This window comes from Aphelocoma coerulescens, chromosome 4 (assembly GCF_041296385.1).
Source record: "Aphelocoma coerulescens isolate FSJ_1873_10779 chromosome 4, UR_Acoe_1.0, whole genome shotgun sequence".
Classification (NCBI taxonomy): Eukaryota; Metazoa; Chordata; class Aves; order Passeriformes; family Corvidae; genus Aphelocoma; species Aphelocoma coerulescens.
Window position 1 is genome coordinate 2,258,068 of NC_091017.1, and position 16,002 is coordinate 2,274,069.

General features: G+C 52.9%; 2 protein-coding genes across 2 annotated transcripts; both read right to left on the reverse strand.

Annotated features, from left to right (window-relative positions):
• Positions 1–464: 464 nt before the first annotated feature.
• GSR (glutathione-disulfide reductase) lies at positions 465–5,147 on the reverse strand. The gene is made up of 13 exons (XM_069012437.1): positions 4,994–5,147; positions 4,216–4,242; positions 3,871–3,959; positions 3,335–3,404; positions 3,023–3,170; positions 2,847–2,901; positions 2,671–2,770; positions 2,148–2,234; positions 1,794–1,955; positions 1,471–1,582; positions 1,261–1,392; positions 946–1,079; positions 465–777 (listed from the first exon to the last, which is right to left on the reverse strand). Exons 1-13 carry the CDS (start codon positions 5,120–5,122, stop codon positions 628–630), a joined length of 1,395 nt encoding a protein of 464 aa, XP_068868538.1. The 5' UTR covers positions 5,123–5,147; the 3' UTR covers positions 465–627.
• Positions 5,148–5,212: 65 nt separating this feature from the next.
• On the reverse strand, positions 5,213–13,825 carry PPP2CB (protein phosphatase 2 catalytic subunit beta). Its single transcript, XM_069012446.1, has 7 exons — positions 13,591–13,825; positions 8,939–9,148; positions 8,542–8,715; positions 8,227–8,316; positions 7,444–7,605; positions 6,499–6,617; positions 5,213–5,963 (listed from the first exon to the last, which is right to left on the reverse strand). Exons 1-7 carry the CDS (start codon positions 13,690–13,692, stop codon positions 5,891–5,893), a joined length of 930 nt encoding a protein of 309 aa, XP_068868547.1. The 5' UTR covers positions 13,693–13,825; the 3' UTR covers positions 5,213–5,890.
• Positions 13,826–16,002: the final 2,177 nt, after the last annotated feature.

Consider the following 16,002-nt stretch of genomic DNA (forward strand, 5'->3'; position numbering starts at 1 on the left):
CCTGGTGCCCCCCAAACACAGGACTCGGTCTGTGTTTCCAGGACATGAAAGTGCCTGGCCCAGCCTCACCCTGGGGTGCCCCTTTCTGATCCCCAAAATCCCACAACTCTTCTTTCCCAGCTGGGTCTGGAGCTTCCAGCCACTGGAAATGGGGCTGGAAACAGGGAATTTGATCCCTGAACCCCCAGCCTGGACTCCCCATTGGAGCCCCAAGTGTGATGTCAGGACAGGCTGGAGAGCCAGTGGTGTTGGGACATGAGATAAAGAGGAGGATGGAGCCCATCCAGGATACCCCAGCATCCACGAGCACCCCAAGGACCCTGCTGTCCTGTCCCGCCCCAGTGCCAGGGATTGCAAAGGAGGAGCCTGGCCACTGCGAGCCTTCCCCAAAACCACATCCATAGACCGTGCCAGCACCGTCCGCGGTTGGGCACGGCGGGAGACAGGCACCAGAGACCCAAAGGCAGAGACTCGCCAGCATCAGCGTGTTTACTTCCCACTCCAGAGCAAGCACACATTACAGACACGCCCTCTAGGCACCCAGCTGGCAGTAAGGCACTTTTAAAACCACGTCAAACATTTTTCCCAGCTGCAGCTGCCATCCCCGGGGTGTCTGTGCCCGCAGCCTCAGCGCAGTGTCACCAGCTCCTCAGCAGAAGTGGGGTGAATGGCGACAGTGTTGTCCAGGTCGGCCTTGGTGGCCCCCATCTTGATGGCCACAGCAAAGCCCTGCAACATTTCGTCACAGCCCAGCCCTTGCATGTGCAATCCCACCACCTTTGGAGAAGAGAGAAGCCAGGTGAGACTCGAAATCCAGGCTGAACTCTTGGGTGTGGTGCTGGGGGAGCTGGATCCCAGCCCAAGAGCCGACCACACGGGGACAATGGGACAGCCAAACATGGTCCCCACCATGCCCCAGCTGTGCCCGCAACGCCCTGCACTCACCTTCTCCTCCTTGCCAGCACACACCAGCTTCATGACACACTTCACCTTCCTCTGGGTGACAGCGTGGTACAAGGGAGTGAAGGACGTGCTGTAGATCTTAATGTTGTCCCTCCCGTGTGCGGCCACGGCCTCCTCTGCGGCAGACACCACAGTACGGGGGTCAGAAGGGTGCACACGGGGCATTTACAAAGAGGAGTCAAAGCCCTTTTGTCAAGGCTCACTTGCTGGAGATGGAAACATCTCGAGCATCAAAGCAGCAGCTCTGAGCCAGTGTCCCGAGCCCCTTCATCCCCTCCACGCCCCATCTGTCCCCACCTTCGGTGAGCCCCACGGTGCCGATGGGCGGGTGGCTGAAGACGACGGTGGGGATGTTCTCGTAGTCCAGCCGGGAGTCCTGCTTGCCCTCAAAGAGCCTGTGGGCCAGCTTCCTGCCAGCTGCGATGGCCACTGCGGGGAGGGACAGGGAGCCTGAGCCATGGCACGGTGTGGCACTGAGGGGCTCTGCAAGGAAGGGGCACGCAGTACCTGGGGTGAGGAGGGCTCTCCCACAGACATCCCCGACGGCATAGATCCCTCTCCTGGTGGTGTTCTGGTACTCATCCACAACCACGTGGCCCTTGGGGTCCACCTGCACACCCTGCCATGGGAAACAGCAGCCTCAAGTGCTCCAGAAGGGATGGGACAGACCACGGGGCACCTGTGCTGGTGGCCACAGTGCTCCCAGCTGGGGGCCAAGTAGTGGGAACACCATCCTGTGACGGGCTCCGGAGACCCAAGGGAACCCCGGAGATCCGTGGGACACCAGGAGATCCTCCCACCAGCACAGAAGGGATGTGCTGCCATCTCACCACTCGATCCAGGCACAGCCCCTCGGAGTTGGGCTCCCGCCCCACAGCCCACAGCAGGCAGTCCACATCCCGGATAACCCCCTCTGTCGGCTTGTGGCCCGGCACCACTGAGGTCACCATCACATCCAGCAGCCCACATGGGGACTTAGTGACTCTCTTGACCTAAGGGGAACAGCAGGAGCAGCAGGAGAAGGTGCAGATGGCTTTTGCCTTGCAACAAGCAATGACAGCCATGCTGCAGAACAAGGGATTCTGCAAAACTGTGGCCCAGCAAGCAGCACCCAAAATAGCAATCAACACCTGCCTCTGCAGGAGGGATGGGGCAAGCCGCAGGGCTGCTCTGTGCATTCCTACCTGTGTGTGCTTCCAGACATCAACCCCGGTGTTCTCCAGCTCCTGGGTGCAGTTTGAGCTGATCAGGGAGTCAAAGGTTCGCAGGACCTGGGCAAGGATCCCCCCCAACCCTGTCAGATGAGGGTCTGCAGGCGAAGGTACCGCCTGGTAGCCCCTCCACCTGCATTTTCCTGCTCCTGGAACCCAGGAGGTTTGGGGTGCTTCTGGTTAACAAACTTCTCTCTTTGTTTCTCCATTATTTTCTTTTCCTTTCTTCCTCTTTTCAAGTCTTGACTTGAAATAAAGCTGAAGGGAGCAGATGCGGTGACACGCACGGCTGCAGAAATGCCGGGCACATGGGTGGGTGCTGCTAAAACACGGCCCCCCCAGCCTCTCCATGGCTCCCGTGCCACCATCTGCTGCGTCACTCTACCCCTGCCAACTCAGGCCCTCCTTTAGCAGGAAGTGACAACCAGAAAACCCCGGTGGGCTGGGATTTGACAGCCGGGCAGGAAGCGCAGGTGGGGACAGGCGGTGGCACTACCTTGTCCTGGCGGATCAGCAGGGAGGACTTGGAGCCCAGCGTGGAGAGGATCCCTGCAATTTCCACTGCGATGTAGCCAGCCCCGACAATGACGCTGCGCCTGTGGAGAAGCGACGATGCCGTGTGCAGGCACCTGGAGCTGGCACCACTTGTTGGGGGGATGGATCCCACCTTACCTGGGCAGCTCCTCCAGGTCGAAGAAGCCGTCACTGGTCATCCCCAGGCTGGCACCTGCAAAGCAGAGACCCTTTCGCACCCTTCACCTGTCCCACTTCCCCTCCCACAGCCTGTTTTGCTTTGGCTGGATAAGCCTCTCTCCAGGCTGGGAGCTGGGGAATTTCATCAGGCTCACCGGGAATTTCGCTGTCAGAAGGGACAGCCGGGCGCCCGCCCGTGGCTATAAGGATGTGAGGAGCCGTGTACTTTTTCCCCTCCACTTCGATGGTTGGCTCAGGATCAGCAGTGAACTTGCCATAGCCCCGGATGATGTCAATGTGAGCCTTAGGGATAACAGTTATAGGATTAACAGCAGGATGAGGTGCAGGAGACAGCTAATGGAGCCAGGGCTTCCACAGCTGGAGGACGCCCATAAAAGCTGGAAAACTGGCCAAAAATCCATCACTTTTGCCCCTCGGATTGCAGGATAAACAGATCCCATGCTCACCTTCTTGACATTGTTCTCATAGATGTCATTGAGGCGCCGCACGTACGCGTCACGCTTGTCCTTGATGGTCCTGAACAGAGCAGGGAATACCGTCACTGCCAGCAGGTGAACCTCGGAGCTCAGGAAGAATCTGGCACTCAGTGCCATGGTCTAGTTCACAAGGTGGTGGTTGGTCAAAGGTTGGGCTCTGTGATCTCAGAGGTCTTTTCCAACCTTAATGATTCTGTGAACTCAACCCCTCTGGCATGTGGCAGCCACGCCACTAAAAAACCGGCTCCCTGTGACCCTTTTCCCACCAAAGCGAGCTTTCTGTGCCCGCCTTCCCTGCATTTGTCTTTTCCGGAGTCTCTTCCCACAGCCAGTTTGCCATCCCACTTCTCTAACACACCGTAAGAATCCTGGCCACGTAATCAGCTCTGTACAACCCACAGGAGCCTGGAAGTGGGCAGGGACTCCTCTGAAGTGGACAACGGGCTGCTGCCCATGGGACACTCACTGGGAGATGCTGGTTTCCAACTGACCCCTTCCATTCTTACCTCCAGTTGAACTTGACACCGGGTGTTTCGAAGCCGTAGTCAGCGTGATCGTGGACAAACTCCGCATGGACCGCCGTGTTCCACATCACCTGCCCGCGCAAACTGCAGGTTGGCTCGGGAAGACTGCTTTGATTCTGGGAAAACCCACTCCGGGCTTCCTGATTCCTCACCTCTGCCCGGAGCACCCACAGGACACAGGAGAGCCCATAGCATCCCGATGGCTCAATACCCTCAGAGGCCCTGCTTCCTCTCCCCACACCCTGTGCCAGCACCTCCCTGGAACTTGGAAGGCACCCACACCAGACCCAACCCAAGCCACCAGAGCTGGTGGCAGAACACCCTTACCTTCTTTGGCACGCACCCAACATTGACCTGGGGGAATAAGAGCAAGTCTCAGTGTCAAGGCCCAATTTTCCAAAGGCAGTGCTCCAGAGAGCATCCCACATCAGGCTGGTACTGCATCTAAGCGCTCTGCTCAGGAAAACAAAGGCAGCATTACGAATTCCTGGCAAAAGAGGGGTGTAACCGCCTTGGGAGGCTCAAGGTCTTGCGGTTTGCCTACTTTCCTTCACTTCCTTGAAAGAGAATATGGAAGGCGGAGCCTTCAAACACAGGGTTTTTTCCACTGATAATCTAAAAATTATTTACTAGGAGAATGGTGTTTGCCATCCCTTGCCTGCACTTCTAAGAGTATGGCAATTTTTCCAGCAGAATGCACTTAGGGCACAGAACTAGAGCCTGTCCCCAGCTTGTCTGAGGAACCAGTTTGTTTCTTGGCTTGTTAGCAGCTCATCATGCTCTTGAGTTCTACTTTACCGCCTTGCAGTTCTCCTACACGGATCCAGGATCCGTCGGCATCCTGTCACCTGCCTGAAAACGGCTGGGAAGAAGCTGGTGGAGATGGGGGATTGGGATCCGTCCTGCTTCAGCAGGTCCTTGCACAACGCTCGGACAGCGGGAGGGCGATTCCTTCTCTCCGGATTCCCGCACCGCGACCCTGCCCGGGGGCTCCGCCACCATCCCCGCGTCACCGGGGCCAGCGTGGGGACACCGGCCCCGCGTCACTCGTCCCCTGCCCCGTCCCTCCCCGCGCCGGGTGCGGGTCCACCCGCAAGCGACTCACGCAGGTGCCGCCGAGGCGGCACGGCTCCACCAGCGCGACGCGGGCGCCGAGCTCGGCCGCCCGCCGGGCCCCCGCCAGCCCCCCGGAGCCGCCGCCCAGCACCAGCAGCTCGTACGCGGCCGCCGCCATCGCTCCCGGCTCGGTCTGGCCCCGGCGCCCCGCCCCGGGACCGCCCCCGGCCCGCGCCGGCCCCCTCCCGGCCCTGCACGACACCACGTGTTGGGGCTGACAACGGCGAGTTTATTGGTTCAGGTACAGCGAGGAGGATTGCAAGCACTTCCAGGACAAATATACAGAGGGGAAGGGGGGGAATAACAAAAGAGAAAACAAAATAAACAAAATACCCCAAAACAAACAAACAAAAAAAAAAAAAGGGGGCAGGATCAGCACAGAACGGGAATAGAGCTAAAAAGGGAACGCTTTTATCTGGGTTATGACAACGTACTCCCAAGCAGGAATCGCTTCCTTTCTCCAGTTAAGTTTAGCGGTCTTTCCAATAAAATAAAGAGTGGTGGGGGATGAAGTTAGTGTGCACTTCCCTGGAAAACAAACTCTAATTCATGCCAGTTAAACACTAGAACTAAAAATGTACAAAGAAGCATCAAAGGAGATGAAGTGTTGTTAAAGAGTTACCTTTTCCTCTCTGAACAGTCCAGAAGGAAAACAATGACTACAAATACAGCAGGCAAACTGACTTTCGGGCTGATGGGCATGGGAGAGAGAGTGTCGTAAGGAATTCAGTCTCAAGTTGTGCTAAATGCTCTTCGTCCTCTGTATGGCACATTTTGGTCCATGATGGGGATTTGAGACGAACCCTGATTTCTTACAGAAACGTGTAAATATTGTTGCTTTTTTAAAATGCCAGGTGTACTTCCTTCTACAAAGGTTGGGAGAGGTTTATAGGAAGTAGTCTGGGGTACGACGGGTAACATGAGGCTCTCCACGACGAGGTGCTGGGTCAAACTGGAGGCTGCAGGAAAGAAAAAGGGATCACTTACCCTCCTCCACAAGTCATTTTGCAGTCCCACGATAAATACCAGGCTTGCTCTCCTGCTGCTATCGCTCTACTCACCCCAGCTGCTTCCACATAAAACATTCCAAGTCCCAAAACAAGAATTCACGGGAGTTGAAACTCATCAGAGTGATCCAGCAGCCTGTCACTGCTTTCTCGTGGGAGCAGCTCAATGCACAATTCAGACCCCCTCACCCCTCTTTACAAAGCTCAGTGCTACCAAAGATTAAAACAAATACATAAATCCATCTGTTTTTACTGTCTCCATCAAGCTTAGGCAATAAAGGGATTGAAGTGCAAAGGCTCCAACTCTCCCGACAGCCAGGAAGAGGAGCTTTGAGGAGCTTAACTCATTGCTTATTTTAAGGCAAGAGTACACATTAATTCCAGAGTGGTGTGAGCTGGCTTCTCATGGAAGAACCCCTTTGGGTATGACCAGCCATTCCTCACAGAGTGGTCAGAAAGAGAGCCCAGCCCAAGCCAGGATACTCACAAGGAATATTTTAAAGTGTCATCTAGTTCCATGATAGCAGCCTGGTTCCCACAGCGGTAGCAGTAATTGGGGGCACTGAAGATGGTAACCACATTCCGGTCGTGGCACCAGTTATAACCCTGCCAGGAAGAGAGCGAAAAAGAAAAGGTCTCTGTTAAACCTCAGCCCATCCAAAGTTCCTCTTCAGGCCTGAAACTCTCCGAGGCACTTGTGAAACTGAAGATTTCTTGAAGTATTTCCAACTGACTTCGTTTCATTTCAAAATATGTGCTTTACCACAAAAAGCAGCAGCAGGTACCTGGCAAACCAGCTTCAAGCAGTCTATAGGAGATCATTCGCTCCTCACTTGTAAATTATGGATCATACCACGAAAAACCCTTGGGACTTTTAGGGGTGCCTTCAGCTTTCATCCACCACAAGTGACAATCTGCCTGCTGGATACCAGTGACTTCGGACACACGCTTCTGCTTAAGGGATCTACCTGTACTGGAGTCTAAAAATGCATCTGCTCCATTGACCCACCTGGCATTTTTCCAGCAAGACATCCAAGAATAGCCTGTGGACAGCCAAAAATGGCCTAATCCCTGTCACATCTGACTGCCGAGTACTACAGGACAGGCTGTCGGATGCAGCAGCAGTCAAAGCAAGAGCAGCCAGAGTGTAAGGAGATTATTCCTACCACAAACGGGGAGTGACATGGTCCCTTTGGCAATTTACTTGGAGGGGGAAATTTGCTTGGAAAGGGCAGAAGATGCCCTTATTGAGGCTGCAGGTCAAAGCACGTGATTTTACGTTGTTTATCATTTTCACATAACTAGAGCCTCTCTTTGGTACTGACCTGCTTAAGATTTAGGTGTTAACCAACCCGTGAGTGGAAGGTATCCCAGCGGAGACCTCCACGGGCCCCTGTTTTGTCAGCCCTGGCTAGTAGAGTGCTTGCCCTACCTCCATGACCAGCTGGTGAGCGCGGGAGACCAGTGTGAGACCATTGGCGTGGTTGAAGGTTTCAGAAATATCCTGTCCGAAGGTGTAGCCAGCACCACGTGGAGAAATGCCCCAGCCGCCACGGTCATCCGGATCCGACCACAACAGATCACACATCGGACCCTTGGGAAAGATTCGGAGTTCTTTGTCAGATCACTGGCAAGATGCTTAAACATGGTTTATTTACACTAACAAGACTGCCAGCACGTCCTTCTTGGCACAAGGCATGTGAGGAGTTTACTGAACACACATCTGCGAGCCCCAGCCACTCCCAACACAAAGTCCAGCTGCCCCGGGAGCTCCAAGCATGGTTTTTCAGTCCAGATTTCAGGCCCCAGGAAGCGATAAAAAGGTGAAACACCTGTTGAAAAGGATGGACTAGATGGGGAGGAAGGATGGGGACACAGTGTGGCTTCACACGGTGGCTGACAGTTCACAACCACATCTGTGATGAGGCTGAAGATAGCGGACACCTTCCTCTGCCAAATTCTGCTCTTGGGAGTCAGACTAAAAGCCCAAAACCCCGTGATTCTGGGGGAAACAGCTGAGAAACCCACACAGCTCCCCTTTTGTAGGCTGCTGTAATCAAAGCACGCTGACTTATGTGTGTTTTGCCCAAATGTTCATCTGCTCTAGCTCTTGGAAAGGCCATAATCCAAGAGTAATCGTGTGTTTAAAGGGATTGCAATGTGAAGATATATTTGCATTTTCCGTACATTTCTGAAGCATTTCCTTTCCTATTACCTCGTGTGGAACTTCCTGCAGGCGGTCCAGAGCCCTGATATGATCCAGTGTATCTATGGATGGAGAGAGGCCACCATGGAGGCAGAATATCTGTTCCAGAAAAAAAAAGAGCAATCCATTAAGTGCATATTGTTAAGGGAAGAATGATCTCCACCCCAGCCACGTTTAACTCTGTTAACACTCATTTACAGCTCCAGCCATCTCGCCCTCAGATCACAAGTTAAGGGAGCTTGTCTGGGACTGTTCGTGTGGATGTCAGACAACACAGCCTGCAGAAATCTATGGAAGGGAGGGTTTTCCTTATCCCAGGCTTACCTGGCCATCTACTAGAGCTGTGAGTGGAAGGTAATCAAACAGGTCTGTGAAGTACTTCCAGACGTTGGCGTTGCCGTACTTGCGCAGGCACTCGTCGTAGAAGCCGTACACTTGTGTGATTTGCCTGCTCTCGTGGTTGCCCCTCAGTATCGTGATGCGCTCCGGGTACCGCACCTGGGGACGGAGAAAACGCTTCCTTAGCACAGGGATGGAAAGAAACAGTAATGGAATACCACAAACAGCAGACAAGCACTCTGCTCCCAGCACGTGTCCACTGACAAGGATCAATTTACACCCGTTACACTCAAGCCAACGGCAGCGTCGCGGGAGGAGCAAATTGTGCTGGAGAAAATTGTTCCCAGCTCCCGAGTTTTGCCCCAAATCTCTCAAGCCGTACCTTCAACGCCACCAGGAGAGTCACTGTCTCCACTGAGTAATAGCCTCTGTCCACGTAGTCTCCCATGAACAGGTAGTTTGTGTCTGGAGACTTCCCACCGATCCTGAAGAGTTCCATAAGGTCGTGGAACTGCCCGTGGACATCTCCGCAGACGGTGACGGGGCAGCGTACCTCTTGCACATTTGATTCCTTTGTAAGGATTTCTTTAGCCTGGCAAGAAAAACACATTTAGGACAAACAGGTAGGAAGCTCCTCCAGAAGCAGGTGATGTTATTCCGCTGCATTCCCACTGGAAACCCAGTTTCATCCCTGCTGCTCAAGCTGACCACTGGAAAAACAGTTTGGTGGGTGAGCACAGACAAAGGGTGTTTCCCAAATCCCAGGGCACGGAGATGAGCAGGTTTACTACAGCGAGACCAGATTCCCTTGCCCAGGGCGCATGCTGCCTGCCGCAATTCCAATCCTCTTCCAAGCACAACAGTTTAGCAACTTCTACAGGCAACTCACATACAACTGGAAAGCAAAGACAGAGGCAACTGGAACATATGGAGCCACAACCAGCTTCCCTGGCTGTACCCAGCTGGCAACAAAACAACCACAGATGGAGGGCTGGCATCCCTGGATTTAGTCATCTCTTCTTCCACACCCAGCAGCTCCTCTGCTAATTACAGCCATGCAATGTAGCCTATCTGCATCACCTTATTATCCTTATCAAATACCAGGTTTGTTGTGCTGCCTCCAGCTCACTGACTGATGCTGATCGGCGCTCCAGGCACATCTGAGGCACAGGGAACACCCACAGGACGGCTCCATCTGATCTGAACTAAAGGGCTGGAAGATCACCAGCACTGAGCAGTCACCAGCAGGTGATGATCTGGGTATTCCTTGCCATATCCCTTAGCTCAGGATGAGCTGAGGCTCATCCTGTGCTACCAGGAGGGAGCTGCTTCCCAAGGATACCCTCTGTGGGCTTCCTGAGGAAGCCTACATTCCCACTCCAGTGTTTGCTGCCTTACCTCTTTTAGGAAAAACACATATTTGGAAGAAAGAACTAAACCCTGAGCAGTTTAGACTGCATCCAGCACATTCTTTGCACAGAACCTAACCCAAGGGATGAGACCCTCATCCTTAAAGTCACATCCTGCCCATGGACTTGGCGACATGGGGTCTGCCATACACTTCTAACATGACTGGGAACTGCTGAACATGTTGTATTTGAGTGCAGTAGTAGCACTCAAATTCTGCTCACACATCTCTAAAAGCATTTATAGCGCCTTCTGAGAGCTTCCACCCTCTGGGAGAGACAAATATAAATCCACAAAACAGCTGCTCCGTGTTTTCTGACTGTTGCACAAAGCAACAGGCAGGGGTTTGTTCCAAGCTGGAGCTCAGCAGGGCTCCTTTTCCACAGGAACAGGGCAAATATGTTCACTTTAATTCTATCCTAGGAAGGGGGCCCAGCCCACGAACTGAAATGGTGGTGCTAGGAGAATCCAGAAGTTTCCCCTGATGAGGAAGGAGAAGCTGGCAGGTGACGAGGAGCAGCTCCTTGCGCTGCCAACCAGCTGTTCCCCTGCAGCCCATTTTAGCTCGCCCTGCGGACACTCATCGTGCACGTGGACAGATCCAGTCTGTCATTTTAACTCTGCAGAACTGGTTTAGCTCGAGCTCGGGAGTCCCAGTTTGCCCTCATGCGATGATTTTCTAATGCAGAACAAGACCTTAAAAATGTTCAGCATCAACAAAAACGCCCCAGAAAAGCAGTGACTAACCAGTGCACCTGCCTGCAGTGTGAACGCTGAAATCAAATGACTTAGAATAAAAAGCATTATTACAAAGCAAAAATAAAAACCTCTGATGCAAGCAGGCTGCCTGGCATCATCATCACTTACTTAATCCAGGAGGTTAATAAATAACTATGCCTTAAAGTCAAATTTTAGCTACCTTTGTTGCAGAAAACAGTGACTAATGGTATCAGCTTCCTGTGCATGCATCCCACTTGTGCTGGATGAAAACCATATCCAGGTCAGGATAAAAAGCAGCAGCTTTTAGATGTTTTTATTAAATAAACCTCCCTTGTATTAAATAAACCAAACCAACGGTTGCCATGTCTGTGCTCAAAGAGACTTGGAAGAGCAGCCTATTTGTTGGCTGTGAGCTTGCCCTTCACCTCAACATTGTGTGCTTTTGAAGAGCCTTGGACAGCAGGGAGACTCCACTCCTTCTGGAAGATTCTTTCCCTCAGATCGGTCTGACCCACAGAGGCTCTTTCTCTGGGACTCTGAAGCCAGGCATGGGAGTTTGTGATCAAAATTCACCTGCACCTCCATCCCACCAACTGCCACAGACCAAACTATCATGCCAGCAGGTGGGCTGAGGATATTAAACCTCAGGGAGCTCGTCCAGAACGAGAACCAACCAAGGGAGATGAAAGCCAGAGGGAAGGCAGGGATGGAGCTGTCCCACCCTTCAGGAACAAGGCAGCAGTGACACCCTGCAGCCTCTGCCAAAGTGCTCCCAGAGGTACCAGGGCCAGCACCCCCCAGGATGAGCATCACCAACAGAGGTGAAGGATTCCCAGCCACGACGCAACACCACGCTGGGAATTTCGCACAACCGGACCGTGCCCCTTCTTACACCTTCAAAGAATAAGGAAAGAGAAGCTACAAGGAGAGGGATGGTTATGGAAGGCTGCTTGTTTAATTCACAAGACAGCCTCTTCCTTGCCTTCTTTCATATCCCATTCCATTATCTTTGTGAAAAACCCTTTTGCCTGGATTAAGCAGGACGGCTCTCAGCTCCCTCACCTGCACCCCAAACGTGCAAGTCCCAGCAGTGATCAGAATGTATCCTTCTATTATCCTCTGAATTTCTGCAGGATTTGAGCTAATTTTCATTTTAAAGACCAGCAGAACAGGAAGAACATTCTCACGCTGCGAGGTGGCACCTCCATCACCCGCATGAAGCACACGGGGCTGCTCAAGCGATGCTGTCACTGGGCAGGTGAAGACAGACTGCCACTCTTACAGGTGCAAATTTCAACAGCTTTAAAGAGTGCCAAATCACTTGGCACGGTTTCATCATGTCCAACCCTTCCCTCACCGCTGTCCACTATGCCAGTACTTAAAACCAAGAATGACCCACACAAGTAACTCTGGGATTCTGTTGGGGTTTTTTCCCCCCACTTCCTTGTGATTTTTTGTTTTAGTACTGAGTTCTTCCACAAACTGAAACCTGAGGCAAGAGGTACTACTGTGCTTGGCCTCTTTGAAATCAGCCCCAAAAACAGGGGTGCTAGGAAAGTGTTTTGGAGGAAAGGATTTCTCCAAGTATTATTTCAAGGAAACCAACTAAACCAGCTTTGTGGCAGGGCTGCACACCCCGAGGTTTTTGTAAGCTCCTCTCCTGGGTGACACAACCACTCCCCAAAACTTAAACAAGCCAAGTCAGAGCACGGCACAGTGTTTCCTTCATGCCCCAGTCATTTCCAACAGTTTCCAGCAGCCTGGAAGAACGAGGTGCTGTGACAGATGACACACCTACCTGTCACCTGCAGGACAAACACCCTCCCCACCTCCAGCTGAGCTCTCCCTATCCAGCTTCTCCCTATTTCCTCTGTGTTCAGCCACAGTCTGCTGGCATCGTCCTCCAGCTTCCCAAAACACAGCAGCCACAACTCCAGCTTCTCAAACAGCCACAGCTCCCTCACAACTGATGGAGCTCTGGGGAAAGAGGCACAAAACAAATGCACAGCCCCAGCATGGGATTAAAAAAAATGAAAAGGGGGGAAGAAAACAGAAACTGTGCGGAGGTTAGGTAGATGTCAGGATCACTGCTGGAAACATCTGCCAAGGAAAATCTGCACTTGGTCACAGACTGCAGTGTTGAGGGAGGGTTCACACACACCTATGGGACTGCTCTGACAACACCCAGCACAAGTCTAAGGGTCTTTCTCCTGATGGGAAAAAAAGGCTCTTGCCAGCCTCCACTAAACAAATCCAAGCAGGCATTTGCCAAGGACTGCCCGAACCACAGTCCGGAATAGCAGACAGTGTCCTTTATGCGACCAGTTCTCTTTCTATTTTGGTCCCCCTCAGCAGGCTGCGAGCCTCTGTTTGGGTCTCACCTCTGCTCCCTCTGCTTCCCGAGATCCCACCTCGGAAGTCAGAGGGTTTCCTCACTGACTTGGAATTTATTTTCCAGCGTGTGGCTCCTCCATGTCGTCTAGGATACCAGGACGTCAGACACCCCACAGGCAGCACCCCGGTCTCCCCGTGCTGGATACCCCAGAGGCAGCATCCTGGTCACCCAATGCCCAATCGCGTAAGAACCACCTCAGTCATCCCGTGCCGGATATCCCACAGGCACCATCCTGCTCTCCCAAAGCCCACAGGCACCACCCGCCCTCCCAACGCCAAATATCCCACAAGCACCACCCGCTTTCTCAGTGCCCGATGTCCCACCAGTCGCATCCCCGTCTCCCAAAGCCCGATATCCCACAGGCACCAGCCCGCTCTCCCAACGCCCGGTACTCCACCGGCACCACTCCGCCTCCCAGTGCCCGATATCCCACCGGCCACGGCCCCGTCTCGCAATGCCGGACATGCCACGGGCACCACCCCGCCCTCCCAACGTCCGGGCCCCGCACTCACCTTCTCGCAGAGGCTGCGGACCTGGCTCTCGCTCAGCTGCCGGCACTCGTTCAGCTGCTCGATCCACTGGTCCAGCTCCTTGGCAAAGCCCTTCTCCTCCATGGCGGGGGGGGCCGGGCGGGCCCCCCGAGGCCCGGGCCCGCCTGTGGGTGCCGGCGGCGGCGGCCGGGGACGCGCGGCCCGCTCGGCTCTGCTCCGCTCCGCGTAATGGCGGCGCCCCCCGCCTGCCGCGGCTGCTGCGCACTTCCGGCCACGCCCACCACCGCGTGCGGCGCGCGCCGGCGCTTCCGGCGCGCCGCGTCTGCCTCAGAGCCACGCCCCCCCCGGGCTCGCGCCCCCGGCGGCCCCGCCCCCGCTCCCCTCAGGCCGCCCTCAGGCCATGGCGGATCCGCGTCCCCGCAGCCCAAGGGCGCCTGGCACGACCTGCGCTCTTTTCTCCAAGGAAAAATAAATGAAATGCTCTCTTCTCGGTAAGGAAAAAGGATAAAATCACAGGCTTTTGCAGCCGCTCGGCGTGTCGAGTCCCAAGCGTTGGCAGCACGGCCCGGGAATGAAACAATCCCTGTCCGCCTTTCAGTAAATGCGCGTTTTTAATTCCTTTCACCATATTCCTGCGAAATATTGTGGAGCAATACTCAGAACTGGAGCACGTGTGCCATGATGTACCAGATAGGACACACGATTAGTGAATATAAGCAGTAAAAATTAATATATTTCCTTACGATCTGGCACTCTATTCATCTCGCTCTCAGCTATGTGGCAGACCTGCACAAATTTCTACCCACTGCTCGTTATTTATCTCCCGCAATTTCCGACTTGCTCTACTGTCTCCTCTGTGCCAAAATGGATTAATAATATCGTGATAATGATGCCGTAACTGAGGCTATGACACTGCTACAGTCGGAAGTGCTGCGTACATTCCAGCTCTGAGTGCCCAGCCCAGGCAGCAAGGACTGGGATTTTAGGAGACGACTGAGGGAAAACTTTCCTGGGATTTTTAGCAGGATAAGATAGATCAAGTCCATGTGGTATGTTTTTCCATGTCAGATGAGAAGGCTGAGGTTTGCTGAGGAGTTACTCAGGCTGTTCTACCAGGAACACCGACACCGGTCACAGTTCCCTTAATCTCTGCTGGGTAAAGCAGATGGACTTGTGGACTTCACCCTGAAGTGAGGGGAAAATTAAAGGATTCAAAACATCACATCCTAAAGTGAATTTTCCAACTAAAAATATAGCTAGCAAAGTAAAAGAGAGCAATTTATATAAAATGTAACTTTGTGGCTACTGTTGTAGATGACAATCGCTCAGCATTCCTGTTCCCAAGAAAGATAGCTGCCAGGAACTGTTCCCACTCCTCTGGCCATTTTATTTGCTGATTTGTTTTCCAGAAGATTATTTTTAACCATGTTGCCCATGTTTGTGACACTGCAGCAAAGAACAGCCATGGGAAAAGGCAAACCCTGCCTCATGGCAGTGGGCAATAAATCTTCCCACCCCGGAGCTTCCCAAGGACAGCATGCACTCCGTGCCTTCAGAAGCATAAGGGAGAGCAGCATCCCCCATAAAAATCATCCCTGGCTTGTCAAAAATGACCCAAAAAAGGGCATCCTGAGCCTCGGGAGGTCAGCCTTAAAACAAATGCTGAGCAGCTTTTATTCGTCTTTCAATTTTTTGAGGTTTCTTAGTAATCTAATTCAAGGAAACAAAGTACGGACATGTGGACACGCACACTTGGGTGGTTTCTATTTACTGACTCCTTGCCACCATTAAAACGTTTAATAGGAAAACCTTCAATGGAAAGCTCAAGCTGAGATGTTTCTCTTGGCTCCTTGTCAGAAATAAAGAGGTTTCTGAGGTATCGATCCGATGGCAGGTCCTCGCTAAGGACCAGCAAAACCTCGCACCTACAGCTGTGCAGCCTGAGCCAGGCCCAGCCTCAGAGCAACCCGACGTGGTTTATTTGAAAGAGGGAGCTCTTGGGATGAGCTCTGGATTTTCCTGCAAAGGAGTGGCAGGGACAGAGCCTGCGGAATCTCCCGGCAGCAGTGGGGGACATTCATCAGGCTCCCTGGCACGGAAAACTGACAAGCCTCACTGAGAGGGAATTAATGAAGGCAGGATTTTCCACCACCTTCTCTAAAATCTCATCATTTCTGTGCTAGAACCTTCTAAAAAGGCAATGCTGCTGAAGTGGCATAAAAGGCCACTTTATTAAAAAATACATTAATGTTGGCTGTATAACATTAAACCCCCCCCAGTGTATCTTGCTTTCTTATTTTTGTGATTTTTCCACTGAAACTTGGCTTTTTAGGGTGTGATACAAAACACAAGAGAAAAAGCAGAAAAAATTACTCACGGCCACCACTGCCTATGGAAGGTATTATCCACTGCTTCCCAAAGAATGCTGGATTC